Here is a 22,319-nt window from a genome sequence, read left to right as displayed (position 1 = left end):
GCACATACATGTACTGAGAACACGCCCATTCTCTCACTCAACTGCACCGACGCCCCTACCCCAACACACACGCCAGGTCTTGATGAGATTATAAGACTTGGCATGAAAGAGGTGTTAAAATATTCCAAGAAAGCAACTGGCTTGATGCAAAAAGGTTTATAACATTCCAGAAATTCCAGACATCACACAATTTTTTTCTTAACGTGCATGGAAAGTATTTGGATAACACGCAAAATTTCGATGCGGCCATTAAAACAGAGCAGGATGCAAAAAACACAAGAGTAACATTGAAGTAAAATAAAGAAACAGAAGTAAAGAATGGGTCATCTGGGAAAAAAATCACAAAAAAGAATCATTTTGATGAGAAGGCTAGGTTAAAATAGTGGTATTCATGCCAAGTTTTCGCCTCTATTTTAAGCAGCCCTGCTTATGGACTTCTGATAGGCATACAGTTGGCCACAAAAGAACAGGATGCTCGACTATAAAGACCTTCCTGTGTTCTAAGTCTATATAAGATCCTCCATGTACTAACATACAAAGGGAGCCAATGCCGACATTGAGCAGGAACAGACAAGAGGCCTCCTACCAGTGATGGCTGCCTGCTTCAAAGTAACAGTTCAGTACATAGGTGGCTCTATCAAATGAGCCAAGCCACACGCTACAGTAGAAGACTTAAAGCTCACATCTACACAAGCAGAATAAAGAGTGAATTTATTGTATAAAATGATTGGCAAGATACAAAAAGAAAAGAAAAAAACTTTTATGCATATTTTCTATTAACTTGTACACAAGTTATCACGCCAAAAGCAGAAACTTTAAGGAGATTATTGTTTTAAAATGTTTACACAGTGAAGTTAATTTGGTTGCAAAACACAATGGAACTAAAAGCACTTGAGAATGCAGCTTTGCAAAGTCTTCTTTATTGTTGTCATCAAAGGAGTCCACAAAATACATGTATTGGTAAAGTCTTAAGTGGGATGACATCCAGGTTACTTTGCTTACTGGAGTTACTTTTCAAATAAAAACCCTTGGTAACAAAGGGATCAGCAATCTTTCAATGTCAAACAGTGCCCTTAAATAGTAACCGAACTGTCAGTTTTCAAAAGGGACGAACTAATGCAGGTGTAGGAGAACGCTAAATCCCCCCCCAAAAAAAAACAGTTGCTTGCAAGTAGTTCCAGAAATGTCAATGGATTCAAGAAAGGAAATGTTGCTAAGATGTATGGTCACCATTTCAAGGTGACTGGGGACATATTGGAACTGTGCAATTACTGTACCAAAAAGAAGTATGGTATATTCTCAATAGCAAACTATTCCGGACTAACTATAACCCTGAAAGCAATTTGCCACAACCAAACACCAAAGCTAATGGACATATGGTTTTAGACTGTGGCCCTTGTTTTCTACAGATGGTAGTTTACACATAACTGGCAAAAAAACAACAACCCAAAACTGATTGCATCCAGGTGGCACACATACAAAAAAGAAAGGGAGGGGCAATAAGTTAACACAAAATTGTAACAGCCCAAATTGTACTTTATTGTTGACAAGAAACTAATTAAGACAAAAAAAATAAGGTTATTTGAGTTCAAAGTAGTTTTGTGCTGGTTCCAACTTCTATGAAGCATTTTTGAGAGTATACAAATATGTATCTGTAAAGAATTATGGAACTGACACACACAAGATTATTTCAGTCTGTTCAAACCCACGAAGAAGAGACTTGGCGATCCTTCTGTGGAGAGTCCATCACATCATATGAAATATATTCTTTTAAAAACATTTACGGATTCCTGAGCCTTGAAAGACATTTCTGCCCTTTTCTAGTCATTTTTTTTTTTAAGATGGAAAACCTGTTTTTCCCAATTTTTGCAAATGTTTCACACATGCAAAGAAGAAGAAGGGGCACATGCAATCTTCACAGCATTTCACTGGTACAAGTACCAATGTACTGCACAAAACATACCAGAAGAGCATCATTTGATGACCAGAGGAAAGTATTAGGGAGGAACTGTGTTGATTTTTAAAGCTTTTATTAAAGAAAAACCAAAAGGTCTTCCCCATAAAATAAAGGCCACGTTATTTGTTTAGTACCATAGTATTTTCAGAGAGATTTAGTTCCTCCTGCTTTGCAAGTCTTATGGTGCTCAGTACAAAGCGAAGCCAATTTACACCCCCCCAAACTCTAGCTAGCTAGAAATGCGTTTGTAATGGAAGAGCCCTTTTCGTCACTAACGAGGATGATAAAACCAGGTCAAAGACTTGTATTTCACCTACAAGTTCTCCCTCAGACTGCTATTGGCCACAATCATATTAAGTTCTTTGTAGTTTCTCTTTTACTTTGCATATTACACAGTGTAACTCAAAACGTTATATAAGAGCACTTCAGTCCCACAATGTAGGATTTAAACTTACGTGAAAAATTATGAATGGCTCCACAATATTTCAGTGGCTTACAAAAATACATTCAGCCAAATATTTATATAATGTGTTCTCCCCCTGGCCCCGCAAGAAATTAAAAAAAAGCAAGGTAAGGGAGCCAAATAGTCCCCAAATAGCAAAAATGCTCCCGCACTTTCCTTTTTTAGCAGGTCCCCAAAAGAACTGTGGAGAAACCCTGTGACCTGTCGCAGACAGGAAATGACTGGATACTGGGAGGGAGAGAGCTGTCCTTTTCAGAAAGTACTAGAGTTTTGCCTTCCCAGCCCTAAGAAGCAGAACCTTCCCTTTGCTGGATTGCCCTCTTGCTCGTGAGAGAAGAACATACTGCTTTCTGGAAATACTTTGAAAGCTAAGCACATTCAAGAGTACTGTACATGGAGTTGCATACTTTACACTCATTCGCCAGCATTGAAGATCTACTGTAGATTATTAGTCAGCCTTATAAATAACGCTAAGCAGAAAGGAAAAAAATATTTGCTTCAAGGGTATTTTTTCTCCGTTTGAAAAAAGAAACACAAAACAAACCTAAAGTGCAGACTACAGGCCATGACACGTATAATAATGACGAAAGGTGCAGCCAGACTTACATCTATATTTACAGTCACTTAAGCCACCTTACAAAAAGCCACCCATTTTGCAATCTAAAAACCACCAAGGTTGTTTGAGATCCTCCACTGTTCGGGATTTAAGTCTTTTAGAGATGTCTAGGCAATATGTTAGGTTGTCCAGATTCACAAAGAAAGTTAATATAATACTTCAGGAGGAGGGGGGCGGGACTCATACAATGTTGATTCCTCCTCCAGAAAATGCAAGCGTCCTCTTGCTGCAAAAGGAGGAGTTGCTGTTGCTTGGTAGACTGCTTTTAACAAGTGATGTCTTCATTTCCATTTCACATGCGACTATGGCTGCATTCAATTCCACTTGAGCCCGGTGGACAACATAAAACATGAGGCCTATACTTATTACAATCTGTGAAAGAAACAGAAGTGATAGTGCTTTTAAAAAATATTTTCAACAGCAGTAATAAGCACAAGGGAAAGATTCAAAGTGTGGGAGAAAGGTGAACTTTTAAATAGGCTTTATAGGTCACGCTAGCAGCGACTGCGTTAAAAAGAATGTCACGTTCCCATATGTGCAGTGCAGAGAAAGTGGAGGGAAGGAGTTTTTCTCCTCCTCTCATATCATATGACCCGAGGCTATTCAATGAAGCTAAATGCGGAGAGAGTCAGGACAGACAAAATAAAAGTACTTCTTCACACAACATACAGTGGAACCTCTACTCACGACCACAATCCGTTCTGGAGGCCCGTCCTTATGGCGAAACGGGTCGCTGAGAGAGGCGCCGTTGTGCGCAGGCGCGGGTGGCGATTGCCTGCTCCTGTGCATGCACGAACATACGGCAGCAAACCCACCAGTTACTTCCGGGTTTGCGGCAGTCGCAACTTGGAACGTCCGCAAGTGGAGGCGGTTGTAAGTAGAGATTCTACTGTATACTCAAACTACAAAACTCGCCCCCACAAGACAGTGTGATGGGCCACCAACTTGGATGGCTTTCAAAGAGAACTGAACTACAGTGTAATATAAATAAAAGGAGCCTTACGATCCAAGGCAATATTAACCATGCAGATTACCTGGGAGTGAATACCATTAACACAGTAGGACTTACTTTTCTTTAAACACATACCGCAATGAGACAAAAGGCTATAAAAATGAATTTTTTGAGTAAGGACTAAAAAATGGCTTACCTGTAAACTAAAAATGAAGTAGCCACTAACACTTTGTTCTGCAATGACATCCTCCATAGTGCGCAAGGTGGTGCCCAGATAGGAGTTTAAGAGTTGAGTTGGAAGCAATCCAATGGAAGAAGCCATCAGATAGTTTGGTAATGAAAGATCCGTTATCTAAATAAAAAAGAAGGCATAAAATGTAACCTGAAAAAAGGAATTCTCTTGATTAGTTACATGCTCTAAATCTCCCCAAAACACCATCACCAGCCCCAAGGCTAACAGGAACCACTTATTTCAATACACCTAAAAGTACAACCATAGTGTTCATATTTGAACATAAAGTAATTAAAATTTATTTTGAAGTACAAAATCCATGATAACATCTATGAAGCTACATAAGTCTACTGGGAAAATATTTTTACATATTTTAATTGGCTTAAGGATTTCAAAAATTCTTTATGAATGCTAAAAGTGAAAGTTAAAATAATATTACAATCGTTTTGGATTACTAGATGCATAACTTATTTCAGGAAAAGGTCCAAATCAGGGAGTAAATAAGTAGCTACATGGAAAATTCCACCGAATACATTTATGAAAAAACACCTATTAGTTCTTCCAGTTAAATCTCTCTTTTCCAACTTTTTTGTATAGCTTTTGACTATACAGTTCAAGTAGGATATGCCATTTACTACAATTCCTGCAATGGCAGAACTCTGCAGTTCATACCAGATTCCTTTTGTTTTCTTTTTAAGGGTGTTTCATCAGATCTAGATTCGGAAATAAATTGGCAACTTTTTCTCAAAACATTGTAGTGTTCTTAAGAAGTCATTTATGACTATATTTCTGCATCACAGTCCAGAGTGATGCTCCTGTTCTATATTTCATTTGAACCTCTTTCTGCAGACATCACACTGCTTGCCCCAAATTTTTGTACAACAAAAATGCAAGTTTTACAATAAAGTACGCAAGATGAGGATTATGGAAAATAACCATAATCTTTTATAATTTTGAGTTATTGTGATATATAGTCATACCTCGGGTTGAAGTTGCTTCAGGTTGAGCGCTTTCGGGTTGCGCTCTGCGACGACCCGGAAGTAACGGAACGCATTACTTCCGGGTTTTGTCACTCGCGCAGACGGTCAAAATGATGTCACACGTATGCGCGGAAGCGGCGAATCACGACCCACGGACGTGCAGTTGCGTTTACTTCAGGATGCAAACGGGGCTCCAGAACAGATCCCGTTCGTATCCAGAGGTACCACTGTAATGACAGAGGGTGCTCCACTAGTATTGAGAAGACATAAGGATTAAAAAAGGTGGGAAGGGATCATGTATATTGCCTTGAACCCCTTAGTGAAATAGTGGATAAACAACAAATAACTTTCAAACAGAACTGGAGATTATGACAGGTTTTTGCTATTTTTGTCGGCATCCGGCTGCCTTGAGACAATGGAGTGCACCTCCAGAGGTGAAGTCAAACCCTGCATTAGCAGCACTGAAGTAACCTCTTTGGGGCACAAGCCTGGGCACTGTGTATGGAGGTGCTGGGCTTCCCCCCCCTCAGCCTGGCTGATGTGGTCCAAAGGAAAGCAGAACAATATGTTTAATACCAGCTTGGCTGCAGGAGTTGCCAGAAGGGGGCATACAAGACGCCATTCAACCGCTTTAGGGACTCCACACCAGATTTCTGCAGGGTTTATTCATTAGCTTTTACTTCTCCCAAAGATATCCTGCAAGCAACTGTTATCCTTCCCAGGTTGACAAGGCCCATATGCCCCTCATTTCCCTACAGCATGTGCAGAAATTGCCTTCTTGACTGTTGGACCCACTATTGGTCTCATCTGCTCAATCTGCCAGAGCCTGTCTTTGCATGCAGAAGTCCCTAACTCACCAAGGGTTTGAGACCCATCAGCAACCCTCACCTGGTTTAGCCAGCCAGTTGAAGCCATTCCCAGGGTGTGGCTCCTTTGATATATAGCCAAGTATTTATAAATTCAGTATGACAAACACATTATATTTTAAAATATGAATGTATTTATAAGTTACCTTTGGTAATACATTCCAAGTAGGAGCTTGCCCACAGGAAGACAAAGAAACATTCAAAGAAACTCATACCAGAGTCCTGTGACGACACATACTGCCAACAGTGTTGAGGTTCTGAAAGTAATCTAGTATGTCATATTTAATAGCCCAACTGCTGGTAGGCTTTTCCACATATTTAGAAATACAGTTTATAATTTGTAGTTTAATTCTATTTGTTTGAAGGGACGCAGGTGGTGCTGTGGTCTAAACCACAGAGCCTAGGGCTTGCTGATCAGAAGGTTGGCGGTTCGAATCCCCGCGACGGGGTGAGCTCCCATTGTTCAGTCCCAGCTCCTGCCCACCTTGCCAGTTCGAAAGCACGTCAGAGTGCAAGTAGATAAATAGGTACTGCTCCGGCAGGAAGGTAAACAGCGTTTCCGTGAGCTGCTCTAGTCTAGTTTGCCATAAGAGGCTTAGTCATGCTGGCCACATGACCCGGAATCTGTCTGCGGACAAACGCCAGCTCCCTCGGCCTATAGAGCCCAGAGTCGTCCGTGACTGGACCTAACAGTCAGGGGTACCTTTACCTTTTCTATTTGTTTTATAGACTTGTCAGCCACCTAACAACAGTGTTTTCCAAGGGAACATAAAATATCTGATAAAACCACTTATACTTACAAATGTTATTTGAATAGTAGAACAATTCAACAACGAGTAGAAACAATAAAAAATACACTGCTCTATTTCTACCAATCATTCCACACAGGGACTGAAAAAGAGGGCCACAAGGAACTACCTAATCTATCTCTACAACTCCCATGATCCCTAGCTAGCAGGACCAGTGGTCAGGGATGATGGGAATTGTAGTCTCAAAACATCTGGAGGGCCAAGTTTGAGGAAGCCTGCTCTAAAAGGTCAACACCAGCAATTTAAATTGTTCCTAGAAGCCAATAGGTAGCCAGTAAAGCTGATGAAGAATTGGCCTGTTTATCACTTGTCAACATCAGGGGTGCTGCATTCTCCAACAGCTGAAGCTTCAGGGAAACTTGATGCAGCTGACAAACCGGACCCTCTACTGGCCCACCCACAGGCAACTTTGACAGGTGAGCAAGGCCACCCACCAGTCAATCATCTGTCATCATATGACATCAGGTGATTCAAATTTAAACCCTGGATGCAAAAGAAGAATCAGGAATGTACTCTAAATGCCCTCCGAATTCTTCTTTTCCACTTGAATCTAGCACCAATTTTTAAAGTGCCAAACTGAAGCAGTCACTGGAATGAAAGAATCAGAAGTGCACCTATAGTGCGCTCCCAATTTTCCTTTTGGAATTAGGCACAGAGACACCACCACTACAGCACCTGATGTCATATGAATGTCAGGTGATGGAACAGTTGGACATGGTAGGTTTTTTTCAAATCCACTTCACAGGCCTATTTAGGTGCAGGGGCCTGAAGTACAACATGGCTGGTCTAAAACATACTCCTATGTCAAGCAATACGAAGACCCAAACAGCTTCTAAAGTTTTAACGAAAACAGTCCTTCCCAGCATACACTATAAGGCGCGTTAAAATGATATTCTATTCATTTTAGCATTATGTACCATTACATTATGTAGCATTAGAATGATGATTAGGGGGGGGGGGATTCACAACATAGCCTGTAGCCACTATTTTAGAATAGTGTTGGTATTTTAACAATATCTCTTCAAAATGAAGCTATGACATGAGTAATCAAATACATTTTAGCACTCCAGTAAGGTGATCAGCTGAAACACTTGAGTAGTGAACAAATTACTTCACAATTTTAGGCACTTTATTACAGTACTTCTAAGTCCAATAAAGTATTTGCACTAGTAGCATGAATTCAACTTAGGCAGAAGTTTTACAGCAAATTTTATTGACAGGTATGTGAATAAACTTACCAGCGTTATATATCCAAAAGGCACTTTCTGATAACTTTTGTAATTCTGTTGAAATCTGGGACATTACGAAAGCTTACACTAGGGAGACCTACTTTATTGCCAGGAGGATGCAACTAGTACTTTCTCTGCCTTTTAAATATTAAATTAGAAACCAGATATACTAAGTAGGGCACTCATTAAATTTGACCGTACTCTGAAACAATCACAAGGATTAGATGAATACCTCTCGACAGTAAACTTGTTCAGCCTGTAATGTACCCAGGCTACTGGTAAGATGTTATCTGCACAGATCATGATCTTTGCTTCTTCTTTCATCCTAAAATGGCTCAGGACTAAGTATTATACAGTAGGAAAGAGGCATGTCTAGTGAACTCATTAGCAAGATGAAGTTAAATCCAATCTAAAGTCACCATACGTTTTTCAAATATAGAAAATAAACACTGTTTTATGCTTAAATAAAATTAGGGCACCCATATTTGATAAAACCATTTGCATATCTATTTTTACATCAGAACCTTTTTTAAAAAAACTGTAATGTAGGGGGAAAGAGAGAAACCTGGAAGAACTCAATTTACAAGATTGTTTTAAAAATCTTTATAGGCATTTTAACCAGGGTTTACATGGCGGGAGGAGGGATACGAATGGGTCAGCAGACTCCACCCCTGGCCCATAAAATCATAGGCACCCAAATCCTTACAGAAAGTTTGGGTAAAAGGTTGCAGCTCAGTGGCAGAGCACATGCTTTATATTCAGCAATCCCCAGCACCTCCAAGTAAGGCTGGGATAGACTCCTGTCCTGGATAGCTGCTGCCAGTCAGTGTTGAAGCAACAGTCCGACTCGACAGAAGACAGATGTTCAAACAAACTTGTGTGCAATGGGAGCAGAGTCTGTCACTGAGATGCCACTCCAACCTCAAGCTACCTGAAAGACCCCCATTCCCTCATATGAACCTGCCCAGGCTCTTAGCTCTGGACATGAGAGAGGGCCTTCTTGGTGACTGCTCCAAGATCTCAGAACTCCCTTCCTAGACAAGGTGGACAGGCTCTCTCCTTGCTGCCCTTCCGCCGGAAGGTGAAGATGTTTCTATTCCAACAGGCTTTTATTGTTGCCTGTGTTTTTAATGGATCTATCTTAAATTATTTTAATTACTGTCTTTTCTGTTTTTAGCTTTTTCTATTTTATCTATGCAAAGCCGCCTTGAGTCCCAGACACATGTGTACACACACTTACTAGCAAATAAAAGAACCCCAAAGGACACAGCAAGCAATGCCCTTAACATCACGTGCAATTTAGACCTCAGAGGGATCCAGATAAGATTTTCATCTCAACACCTTTTTTGGGGGTGGGGGGAATGCAGAACATCTAAGTTTGGAGACCACACACCATAGTGATCCACTAAGAAACAAACCACAAATTCTGGACAGTTGAAGGAAGTTACTTTCTTGGTTGAGAGACAAAGGGCTAATCAGATATTTATTCTTTTTTATTTATTTCTCACACTGCTTTGCAAGTAGAGCAGACTAGTCTTAATTTAGTTATCTATTTTGATTTAAGTTACCAAGAAAAAGAAAAAAGACCGATTAGAAAAATTAACTTCTATTAAGTTCCTCATTTTGAAATTCATACCCTTCCTAAATATATGTGTACTAACGGGTTACTTTAACAATTAAAACATGGTTTTTATCTATCTTTATGTAATCTAGGAGCATAATTCAAAACCTTGAGCACCACAGATTTATGAAACATAATTATGTCTTTTTGGCTTTTGCTGTAGACATACAAGAATATTAAGCAAGACCACTTACTTGAAGGCTAAGGTTGTAGTCCTTTAATCGGTTATAAGGAAGTAAGTCCCACTGAACAAAGTGAGGCTTACTTCTACATAACTGTGACTAAGATCAGACGGTACCAAGGGCCTAGAATTTTGCAGATGCAGGTGGCAACCATTTCACGTGGGGGTTCCATTCTGGCCCCCCAGCACATCGGCCACCTCCTTCCGCCTTCTTCTGGGTCCAAAAGGACCTGCGTGTCGGCAACTGCATATCAATTGGCTGTGCCTAAAATGGTTGCTGGCTGTAGTAGCTACCTCACAAAACTGTATTCCTCTATGATATGAAAAACAAATGCCTAGGCTTTTTGCCTGGTAGCATCATAAATATTTATAATATAAGAAGTGAACATGTAGGTGGAAAATATAATTACCTGGGACCAAGGGACACACATAGTAATAAATGTTGTGCCTTTCAACATGTTTGTATTAAAATTCAGATTTCTTTTTTTATTAAAGACAGGATTACCATAATTTCTAATTGATTTTACCTCACCACCACCACCACCCACCCTCCTCTCTAGCTCATGCATCCTGGGGATAGGGAATTCTGTCTCTCTTCATTTCAACAATACTATCATCTTCCCTGAGCTCCTTAGAATAAGGATTAGGATAGAGCCCAAAACAAGTGACTACCAAATGTTACATACAGTTGGTATTAAGAAAGTCTTTCTTCAAGGTAGGAGGAAGTAGTTGTAGTCTTTCTTCAAGGTAGATTTTGAAGAAGGAAGACAATAGCTACTTGATTTGATCAAGACTTGCCTCCATCATGGGCTGAGTGAGGTCCAGCTGCTGAGCCTTAGTTCCTTTGCCTCAGAGATCCTCAGTGGGATTGCTACCTGGCAACAGCAGGGAAGACCACGGATGAAGAAAGGAAATGCTTCCAAAATAACCTAGCATCATATGGATGCTATATTAATTCTCTTCCTAAAACTATCATTGAATGCAATCATATCATAAAAATATTTTGTAAGCTGCTTTGAGAACTTCTTGGATCTATCAAATTGAATATAAGTATTATAACCAGACAAGCAAACAGCCTCATTCATGAAACACCTTTTGAATCAGCTCAAAATTACACACAAAAATATTTGCTTATTGTGCCCAGTGAAAGTGTGTGAATGTCCTTAAACTTCAACTGATGAAGGTCAGGGGGCCAATGATTTAAAAAAGGTAACTGCCATCTATTTTTCAGTCTATCAGATCCTTCTCATATTGCTTAAATCTGAAACACAATATAAATCATTATGCAAATAGTTCTTCACCCACATAAAGTCAACAATATTTATGGAACTTATAATAAATGATGCAGATGTCAATCATCAGGTGTCAGCTTCATGCAGTTGTGAAGGAAATGCCTTCCAGTTGTTGAAGTTTGGAAGAAAGTGATTGATGTAATATATCAGATGGCCAGGTGTAAACTGAAATTAGATCCATTTGTGATACTGTTATTTAAATGCAAATAAATAAATTCAAAACCTCGAGTTTTGTTATTTTGCTTTTTCATCTGAAAAATGCATTAATTGACAACCTGTTATTAGCCCTAAAGTTGTAATTGACAGATATTAAAAAGGGGATACTCTTCAAGATTAAAATGGATGAGAAAGGCTCTGAATACAACCAAAATGAATGATTTGGTGAGTCTGACATATATAACTCTTAAAAAGTTAATAAAATAGAATGAACCCTTTTGCTCAGTGTTGAAATGTCTACTATAACATTCTCCTGCAGAATGAGTACAGTGGTACCTCCGTTTTCGAACGTAATCCATCCCGGAAGACTGTTCAGGTTCTGAAATGTTCAAAAACCAAGGACTTAACAACCAACAGCTAGGCCTCAGGAGCTTGCACTCAGCAGAAGCTGCGTGGCATGTTCGACTTCTGAGGTGTGTTTGAAAACCAAAGCATTTACTTCCAGGTTTACGGCATTCGAAAACCAAAATGTTCGTCAACGGAGACGTTCAAAAACCAAGGTACCACTGTATTTTCTCTAGATACTCTTACGTAAGATTACGTACAATTTTTCCTCTCATATTTGTATTTTTGCTTATATATTTCAGAAAGAGAGAAAATATACATCTCAGGAATAAGCCATGCTTTTACAAAAGTAGTTCATCTGATAAGACATGTGGGCTGCTAACTACTTCACTGTCAAATACTATTTATCTTTCTGGAAATGCTGTCACTCTAAGAGTCAAGGACTACCTTTGACCTGACGCGTTGGATAAATGTTATCCTAGTCATCAGTGCAATGTTTTCCTGGTTGCAACTAAACACAGTAGCTTCTAACTGTGGGGGGAAAAGAGAATATAATGCAAATACACACCCACTCATGATCAAGCTAATAAATATGCAACATCACCCAATACACCTGTACTTGCACCTACATACAGGATCATTTGCTTTTGTATGTTTGTTTAAAGTCACTGATCTTTACCCATGCTGTTGAGTGCATGGGCCAGAAGAGGACACATGGTCCTGAAAGCAACTTAACTGCATTGGCATGGCCCTGAGCGTTTATTAACTTGATCATGGAAAGCTGAAAATTTAGATCACATTTTCTGCTTTCCTTTCCGTTTTTATATTTCAATTATAGTTTCTTTGTAAAGATAGCATTGTTTAAATTTTATGAAAAATGTTAATACCCACATTTAAAGTGCAAGCATATTCTGGTCTACTCAGAAATACGTTCCACTGAGCTAAATGAGGCTTACTTCCATGTTAAGTGGTTGCAGGATTTTAGCTTTATTGTCTGATGATCTGTTACCAAGCAGACTGATTTAACACTTGCTTTTTATGTCAAAGGAAGAAATGGAGGAGAAAAGGCCAACTTTTGATGTCAAGCATTATAAATAGGACACAATAAGTGACATGTTGTACTGATTGTGCGCTGCCTACCATTCAAAATAGTCAAATCATAGGGGGTTGGGTCCAGAAGACATAATCTTGTCTTGCATCAGATCAACTGACCAACCTACATGGGAGAGGGTTGGGTGTTGTTGTTTTTTTACTGCTTTACAACTACCTAAGCTTTGCAATAAAATCATCAGCATCATCAAACCTTTTACATCATCAAATAAGGAGGCTATTGCCATTGATCACATGGAGAAATTCACCTTCGTGCGTGCAGTGTGATTCTCTGCACTTGGATTTTTATCTGTGTAGGAAAAGCTTCATGCATCAAGCATCCATTAATATACAGTCCTGCACACTGCACTGCATTGCAGAACAGATAAACTAAAGGCACTCAAAAAGGAATTGCTCTCTCAAGATGCTTGCCTTTCACAACCAGGAACCTAGTTTATAATTGCAATCCTAATCTACCTAAAAGGGAGGGATTATGTCCCAGTGAACATACTGGAATTTACTGTACTGTACTGTACATAATTTTAGGACTGGGCAGCATGGATATCTAAGTGTTCCTAACAGACTCCAAGTCTGTTCCTGTACTAGAGTACTTCCACGCAGTTTTTACTGTTCCATCTTAAAAGGAATACTTAGAATCACATACAAGCAATTTCTGCAAGCTTCCAAAAGTAACAGAAGTAATGGAAGTACCACCATGTTTTCAAGCTAAATGAAATTGTTTGATATTATAATTAATCTCTGAATCTACTCTCTTGTAACAGTTTAGCATGACCTGATGGTTGCAGTTAGGATATTCCAGAATTATTCAAGGGCTTGATGTATACACCCCACCGAACAAATTCACACATGTCATATCAGTTTATATTCATAAAGGACTTGGATGTAAGAATGAAAGAATTCTATGAAACTAGTCTATAAGTTGAAGTGTATGGGGTATTAGGGGAAGGGTAGTACCTCTGGTGGGGGAAATGCTGTGCTCCTTCTGAGGTAGCTTTTCCACCTTTCATTCCCACTCTGCCACTCTGCACTCAGCTCTCACCTGTGGCTCTGATAAGCTATCAGCATGCAACATCAGCCACATCCCAGCTAAACCAGGTGAGGGTAGCCAATGGGTCTCAATCTCTTGGTGAGTTGGGGACTCCCCATGTACAAAGTCAGCCTCCGGTGGTTGAGTGGATGAGACCAACAGTGGGTCCAATGGTCAAGAAGGCGGTTACTGTATGTGCTGTCGAGGGAAATGAGGGGCAAACTGGGCTTGTCAACTCGGGAAAGAAAAGGGAAAAGGAAAACTCTGATCCTAAACCTCTGCTGCCATTGCAATTCGTGAGAAAGGTACAGTGAAGTCCCTAAGCCTCATATGCCTCCTTTCAGCAACTCCTGCAGCCAAGCTGGTGCCAAACATATTTTGTTTTCCTTTGTACCAAATCAGCAAGGCTAAGAGGGAAGTCTTGTTGTCTGGGCAGCCCAGGACCTCCATACCTCCATACACACTGCTCAGGCTTGTGCCCCAGAGAGGTCACTAATAGCACTAGGTGTTAATACAGCAAAAACAATGTGGGAGGCAGCTGTAACAAGTTACTGGTCTCTGCAGCCACAGCAGGTGCTGTGATTCTCCAGAGATTTGACTTCACCCCCAGAGGTGTACTCCATTGTCTCTTGAGACAGACGGGTGCTAATAATGACAAGTCTTTAGGTTACTTTTTCTCTGACTACTTAAAAGTTCCTTGGTTTCCTGAAATTCCCATGCAGAATGCCATTAAGAAAGCAATTGTAAGTGCTAGGACCAGACTCCTAACATGTTGCACCATTTATGTTATATCCTTATTTTGTGAAAAGTGGCCACAACTAGGACAGAATATCCCGAAAATAATAAAGAAGTTGAAAAACCATCATAAAAGATAGACCATGAAGGTATAATGAAATATTACACATACCAAAAGTATATGAAATATTACACATATCAAAGAGTATTAATTTCACACAGGTACTAAAACAATGAAAAAAGTAACAGAAAGGACTGAGTTCCAGATGTCATACTAAATTACAGAATCCAGATGTCCCTATGTATGTAGCATACTGAAATATGATTTTCCAGAAATGAGTTACAGATGTGATTTAATGTCTTCCATGGTTCATCCATTTGTAGTATTACTAGATTTCATTATAGCAATTTTCAAAAGGGTGGGCTTGTTAGTCCGCTGAAGCAAAAAGCAAAGAGTAGTTATTTAAAGACCAGCAAACTGATTATGGCAAAAACTTTTGTGGAGCAGAACCCATGTCACCAGATGGATGCACCAAAGGTCATGCCATAATAAAAGCCTTTAAGGTGCCACAAGACTCTTTGTTGAATTTCATTATTATCTCTTAGGAGTACCACTGTGATATCGTTATCAAAGAATGCACACAGTCTCATACTCCTTTATGATCTACTGTTATTGAGTTACACTTTGGGGCGCTTGCTCCAAAAAGGATCGCTGGCTCAAATTAAAATGTTGCAGGTGCACTAATGCACAGCACGTTTTAAGGAGCAACACACAGGCACCTTTAGGCAATCTTCTGGTACTGTGAAAGCCACTTATCTGTAAACAGCTCCCACAGGGTTGGGAGAGTGTTTAAGTGACTGAACTGCACAGACGTGAACCAATTCCTTGGAGACACCAATACGATCAGCATCTGCCCACATGGTTCAGTCCTTTAAATGTTGTAGTCATCTCACAAGAGCTGTTTACTCAGAAGCAGCTGTCAAAGAGCTGGGAGACTATCTAAGAGGGCATCACAGAATAAGGATAAACACAAACTGAAGAACACATAAGCTCAGCATCATAGCAGTAATCCCAAAGTAAGTAACTGAAGATGCAATTCTAAGCACACTTACTAAAAAGTAAACTCACAAGGTTTACTAAACCTCTAAAAAGTACTAAAAAATAAACTCAGTTACCAGATAGTCAACTCCAACTTTTTTTTAAAGTTTGCATACCTCAACCCTACACAGTATTACCTGGAAGTAAACCCCAATGAACTCAGTGGGGCTTACATCTGAGTAGGCATGCATAAGACTGCATTGGTAAGGTAATGTGTACCTTGGTACACATTGGTAATGTGACAAATGCAGAATCATAGAATTGTAGAGTTGGAAGGGACCACGAGGGTCATCTAGTCCAACATCCTGCAATGAAGGAATATTTTGGCCAACATGGGGTTTGAACCCACAACCCTGAGATTAAGTCTCTCCTGCTCTACCAACTGAGCTATCCCTAATTCAAACTGTTGGTGTTTTAAAACACTTGCTTTTCCCCTTTATCACTAATAATATCACTGAAGAGTCACTCTAGTAAGCTGGATTTTTTCAAAGATATATTTACACTCTGGGGGAAGCATAGCACTGCTGCTGATCTACGTAGTTGTATGTTCTTTCTGCATGTTATGGGGGAGGGAATTATAATAAGAGCAAACTACAAAGTATGGTTAAGATTTCCCAGCCCCAAAAAACCAAACCTATTATGATCACCTATTTACAGATAGTAAGGCACACATAAGTTTTTTTATCAAGTCACATGATTAAAATATTTATAACATTCAAGAAAGGGTTAGCTGCAAGTTCTCTCCTGTAGCTTTAAAATTGTACAAAGATAGACACATGCTTTTTCCAAGAATCCCAACTCAACAGTACCAAAACTTTCTTATAGGAAAATGTGAAATTAACCCGCCCTGTTTTAAATATCAAGAGGATTGTTGACACAAGTTTGAAAAACAGTAATGCTTTGGTACCACATAAATTTGAAGAACAGAATTGGCCCCTATAATTTTATGGAACCTTTATTTCCTTCTAACAGAGTTTTCTTTTGATGTTAGAAGGAAATGGGAGTTTTTTCTGATGCAGGAGTATTCTCCTTAAGAATTATTTTGGAATTCCATTTAAGGAATTTTTGAAGTTATGTGGAAATTTCAAAGCCATGAAGACTTTTCAGAAAAGCTGAAAGAGGCAGCTGGAATTTACTATCCTACTCAGACCAAAGTACAAGTTGCACTCAAATGTGCGTAATGGTTGATTGTAGCCCAAGAGACCTAATAAAACACTGCTGCCTGTGGGGCTAATCAACAGTGGAGGCAGCAGCAGGTAAGGATGCTTCAACCTTTTCCTGCTCTAATAGAACAATCCTATGCATGTTTTCCAAATCTCATTGTGTTCAATGAGTTTAGGATTGCACCATAAATAGCTTTCCCTATGTGTTTTAAAAGTTAGGCTTTTATAATCCTGCAAGAAGCGGGGAAAAGATGACATTTGATGCAGGCAAAGATTTAAGAATCATTTTGCCTCTGCACCTCTGCTTCAGATCAGATCTACAAGAGAAGGTTGGATTACCATTATATACATTCAAGTATATTTGGCCCTTACTTATCTTTCCTGGATAATCAGCACAGACTTATGGTTCCCATATATTAAATGCTTCCATGGCAAACTTTTCAAAACCACTCCCATGGAGAAAAACCAAAAATCTTTCAAACAGTTCTGAATGTCCAAGCCCATCTCCACAAGCAATGCTTTTCAATATCATTTGCATTCTCCCCATCGACAATTTGAACACAAAACCTAGATTCGGCAGAATATATGTTCTATTGCCAAATGGCTCTCTAGTGCTTTCTATTCTGTATTAATGCCCTTTAGAAGCCAGGCATCTGAGACCAAAGAGCATCCCTTCGGGCACCCCCGAGCTTCTTGCAAAGAGCTACTCACCGAGAAGACGGCGTTTTGGAGCCCGAAGGGTATCGGGGTGAGCCTGGCCAGAGCCACCACCTTGAGGCCACTTCCTCCCTCCACCACGCGGATGACAGCGGCGAGCTTCTCGCTGCCCTGGATCCTGGCCAGCACCCATTCCGCCAGCAGCTTCCTGCAGACCACATGGGAGATGAAGGTGCCGATGAGGACCCCCAGCACCATGAGGCCCATGCCCAGCACGAAGCCGTAGAGGTAGCCGGCGGCCACGTTGAGCAGGATGTAGCCCCAGCCGCACGGGAAGGACACCACGATGAAGCCCACGGTGAAGAGCAGCACGCCGGCCAGGCTGTCCAGGCTCTCGGCCCACAGCATCAGGTCCCGCAGGTACTGGCGCACCAGGGCGAGCGAGGCGAAGCACAGCGCCGCCAAGAAGCACGCGCTCAGGCAGCTCTTGCACCAGCAGGTGCCCAGCAGGCAGCCCGAGCACCGCCACGTCCTGCCCTCGGACAAGCCGGGACCCACTTCGGGCAGCTGGCACAGCAGGATCTCCACCGACGGCTCCACGGAAGGGTGGTGGTGCGGAGGCGACGGCGACGGGTAATGGTGCAGCCCGTTCTGCTCTCCCCAAAACAGCCCCTCGGAGGCTCCTCCGCGGCCCGGCGCCTCGCCCGGCTCCGCCGCCGTCGCCGCTCCCTGCCGGGGCAGCCAGCGGTTCAGGTCCTGCCGGGCTCCCTGGGCGAAGGCGTGCTTGGCCGCCCGCGAGAGCAGCTGCAGCGCCGTCGCGCCCAAGCTCCACATCGCCCGGGCGGCGGCGGCGGCTGCTTCGGCGGCGGCGTCTACGGCGACCAGAGCGGCCGGCTGCTTCGCCTTCTTCCCGGCTTCGCAGGCGCAGGAGGAGGAGGCGGCGGCCGCTCGCTCATCTCCGGCGCCGCCACCGCCGAGGAGAAGCGAGGCTTGCGAGGCGGGCGGGAGAGCTTTTAAACGGGGAACGGGCGGGCTCGGCAACTGCGGCCTTGGCGGAGCAGGCGTCCCAGGGAGCGGCAGCAGGGCTCCATTTCCCGCCGGCTCTCTTCAAGGCCGCGCCACCCGGTCGCCTTCTTCGTGGAAGCACCGCCCCGCTCTGGGCTCCAGCCGCGGCGGCGGTGGGGGAGCCTCCGCGCGGAGGCGGCCGCCCGCGTGAGGGAGGAGGAGACGGCGCTGCCGCCGCCGGACGATGTGGCAGCGGGAGAGAAGAGGCCGGTGGGCGGCGCTGGGCGAGGGGGAGGGGCGCGGGCCTCCGCCGCCTCCGCCTCACGCAGATACGTTATCTCCACACATTAAAGGAAACCCCTCACGAATATGTCCCCCTCAGAGAGAACAAACCAACGCACCCCCTGACGAAAAGCAGCCGCTGAACGGAGGCTTCGCTTTCCACACAGAGCCTCGCCCTCACGAATCGTCACCTCATCCCACCTCACGGTCCTAAACGAGTTTCACGCGCAGAACACGGGTGCTGCCACGCAAACGCGTGAAAGGGCGTCCTCGTCACGAGTGGAGCCAACTCTTATGCTCCCTTTGGTGCCCGCTCCTCTCAATAAAATATTTCAGGGGGCCGCTCCCCTACCCCCCCCCCCGAAAAATTGGTGGGCATTGTCATTCAAATAGTGTGCGTCCACTACGCCTTGTGATCGATTATGCAAAGCATGTTCCCCCTCCCAATAGTTTATTCAAGTTGGCACCCACACAAATCATGCTTTTTTTTACAGCACTGCCCCCTCCCATGTACACAGCTGTGCGTGAGCCTCTGCATTCCTGGGAATTTCACGCAGAATGTCCAGGATACTTGCTTCGCATGTTATATATACATTATTACATGCAGGCTGCTTATGCGGGTATTTACATATTTTGTACATGGGCTGTGCACACATGGCACAGAGTCAATCCCAGCCCCCTGTCACCAACTTACCCCCTAGCACCTGTCACCTGCCCACTGAGATACTATGCAGGGTTAGGCCTGCTGAAGCCCATAGATTTCAGAGGATTCTGTTGCAAGGAAGAAACTGAGCCCCATGTTTTGAATGGTGGGCACCAAACTCCCCCAATCAGCCATCGGAGGTAGTGATGCCAGGTGTGGAGTGTTTAACTCTCCTGCGGAAGCTGCTCAAATTTCAGTTGAACTGTATTTTTTGCATGTTGTGACATTTGTTTCCACTGTTTACTTCTCTTTTTGTTCTCTTCACAAACGTGTATGCTGCATCTGATGAAGTGGACTTTTGCCCACAAAAGTTAAAAAAACTGCACAATCCTAGACCAATGGGGGGGGCGGAGGCAGCGGGCCTTTTGACTCAAGCTCAAAGGTGGCCTCCTATTTAGACGTTTGTTAATGTTTTGATGTCTGGTAAGTTTCACAACTTGTTCCTCAGCTTGGAGCTGTCCATTTAAGCAAAGAAGATAATTTCTTTGTTAACTGTTACAGCTGTTGTCATATTAAAGTTTAAAATGCTCATATTAATAAATATGCATCTGTTCTCTTGGCACCATATTATACCAGGATGAACACGTCCTCTCAGATCACCTGATATATATAGACAAACCACTTACTCTTTTGTGGTGCCTCATTTTGTTTTTGCATTTTTTTATGTTTCATAAAATCATAGAATCTTAGTTGGAAGGGACCCCAAGGGTCATCTAGTCCAACCCCCTGCAATGCAGGAATCTCAGCTAAAGCATCCATGATAGATGGCCATCCAACCTCTGCTTAAAAACCTCCAAGGAAGGAGAGTCCACCACCTCTTGTGGGAGTCTGTTCCACTGCTGAACAGTTCTTACTGTCAGAAAGTTTATCCAAATGTTTAGTCGGAATCTCCTTTCTTGCAACTTGAAGCCATTGGTTCGAGTCCTACCCTTTAGAGCAGGAGAAAACAGGCATGCTCCCTCCTCCATGTGACAGCCCTTAAGATATTTGAAGATGGCTATCATATCTCTTCTCAGTCTTCTCTTTCCCAGCTCCTTCAAGTGCTCCTCATAAGGCTTAGTTTCCAGACCCTTGATCATCTTGGTTGCCCTCCTCTGCACACATTCCAGCTTGTCAACATCCTTCTTAAATTGTGGTGCCCAGAATTGGACACAGTATTCCAAGTGTGGTCTAACGAAGGCAGAATAGAGTGGTACAGTCGTACCTCCAATCTGTTAAGGTCATTTTGAATTCTGACTCTGTCTTCTGCGGCATTAGCTACCCCTCCCAGTTTGGTGTCATCTGCAGATTTGATGAGCATCCCCTCAATTCCTTCATCCAAGTCATTTATAAAGACGCTGAACAACAATAGGCCCAGGACAGGGTTTATTATGGCTTGGAGTAGCCTGGGCCTCTATGGATCTCTGAGAGGGCCTGGATCAATCTAACCATGTCTACCAAGATGTAAATACTGAATTCAATGGGGCTTACTCCCACATAAGGGGTTAGGATCATATCCGTAATCTTTAAGGTGCTAGTGGGTTTCTTACATTACACCCACCTTGCTAGCTACCACTCTGAAAGTATGAAACCTGCATGTCCTGGTTGCTTTAGCTGAGATTCCTGCCTTGCAGGGGGTTGGACTAGATGACCTATGGCTCCCTTCCAATTCTATGATTCTGTGTTTCGCATTTCAGGCAGATAGCAGCTTGGGTGAGGTGGGGCATTGGGAGTTGAGTTGTGGGAATGACATGGGTAGGCGGTTACTGCATCACCAACAGTCCTGCCGATCAGATGGGGCAGCTGCTGTGTTGTTTTTAAAGTGTGAGATCTTGTTGACAAATCTCCCGTGTTGTCTGTTTGGGGCCTGAGATAAGGCAGTGCTGTGCCCTCATCATTTGCTTATGGTCCAGTTTATTGCTGACCTTGGAATTAGGAAGGTCTAGCTGGTAGTTCATTAAAAAAAATCCTGCTTCCATCCACAGACTAAGCTATGATTCTCCTGTATGCTGTGATTTGGATATTATCATAGGCTGTACTGTATTGGTCAATTGTCTGGATATGGCATGTAATTGCCGCTTATAGAGAAGTTGATGAGGACAATCACTAATGATCTGGGTGTCTCTGAGTAAAGAACTGAACTAGAGAACTCTTGAATCGCTCCCTCCCCCACCCTCTGTATTATTATTACAGTATTTTCACTACTGGAGAATTTAGTCTGGGCTATACGCTACAGGGTGTTCTATTTTTTCCACTCAAGTGGATAACTTAAGAAAAAGTACATGCAGCAGATCCTGCCGAGAGTATGTCTCTCAGCAATACTAAATGGCTCACGGTGCAGTCCGCATGATGTTGCACACAGAAGCAGTGAATCAAATCCAAAGTTGATTTATAAGGGTACAATTTTAACAGCACTTACATGGAAGAAAGTGAAACACCCATGAATGAGTTGGGTTAGGCCAGTAGGGTGGACTCACTGAAGAGACAGAAGAGGGAAAGTGAAATCTTTTTTTTTTTTTTTTGCTGGGGAGTTGAATAGTATTTCTGGTCTCCTGTCACTTTTTATAATGGCAACGTCCTTCAAGCTGCAAGTCTGCCGTTTGCTGCTGTTAGTCCCTGTTGCTTAGGGACAAAAGCTGTTTACAAAGGAAGAACTCTGAAGTATGTCCAGAATCTTGGTGGTTTAGAAGATTTGTAAGACAAGCAATAATTTTCTACTTTTCTCTTTGCACTTGGAGAAGCTATTTCATTGTTCGCATGTTAAAGCAAATTACTTTTGCAGCAGTTGCTGTAAAGCTTTGTATAATTGTGATTATATATATATATGATGCATAAGGCAGACAGCTGGGGTTTAGATTTG

General features: G+C 42.2%; 1 protein-coding gene across 1 annotated transcript; it reads right to left on the bottom strand.

The window, feature by feature from the left end:
- Nucleotides 1-1,515: 1,515 nt before the first annotated feature.
- Nucleotides 1,516-18,985, bottom strand: TMEM64 (transmembrane protein 64). The gene is made up of 3 exons (XM_028736560.2): nucleotides 17,545-18,985; nucleotides 4,185-4,340; nucleotides 1,516-3,408 (listed from the first exon to the last, which is right to left on the bottom strand). Exons 1-3 carry the CDS (start codon nucleotides 18,322-18,324, stop codon nucleotides 3,217-3,219), a joined length of 1,128 nt encoding a protein of 375 aa, XP_028592393.1. The 5' UTR covers nucleotides 18,325-18,985; the 3' UTR covers nucleotides 1,516-3,216.
- Between the last annotated feature and the right edge of the window lie 3,334 nt (nucleotides 18,986-22,319).

The sequence above is a fragment of the Podarcis muralis genome, chromosome 8 (assembly GCF_964188315.1).
Source record: "Podarcis muralis chromosome 8, rPodMur119.hap1.1, whole genome shotgun sequence".
NCBI classification, from domain to species: domain Eukaryota; kingdom Metazoa; phylum Chordata; class Lepidosauria; order Squamata; family Lacertidae; genus Podarcis; species Podarcis muralis.
This window is presented reverse-complemented; position numbering and strand designations above follow the sequence as displayed.

Coding starts and splice junctions, on each gene's coding strand:
- TMEM64 (XM_028736560.2), bottom strand. CDS start 18,324: ATGTGGAGCTTGGGCGCGACGGCGCTGCAGCTGCTCTCGCGGGCGGCC. Junction 4,341..17,544: donor TCCAAAACGCCGTCTTCTCG/GTGAGTAGCTCT, acceptor TTTTTTATTTAG/ATAACGGATCTTTCATTACC. Junction 3,409..4,184: donor ACTTCATTTTTAGTTTACAG/GTAAGCCATTTT, acceptor TTTCTTTCACAG/ATTGTAATAAGTATAGGCCT.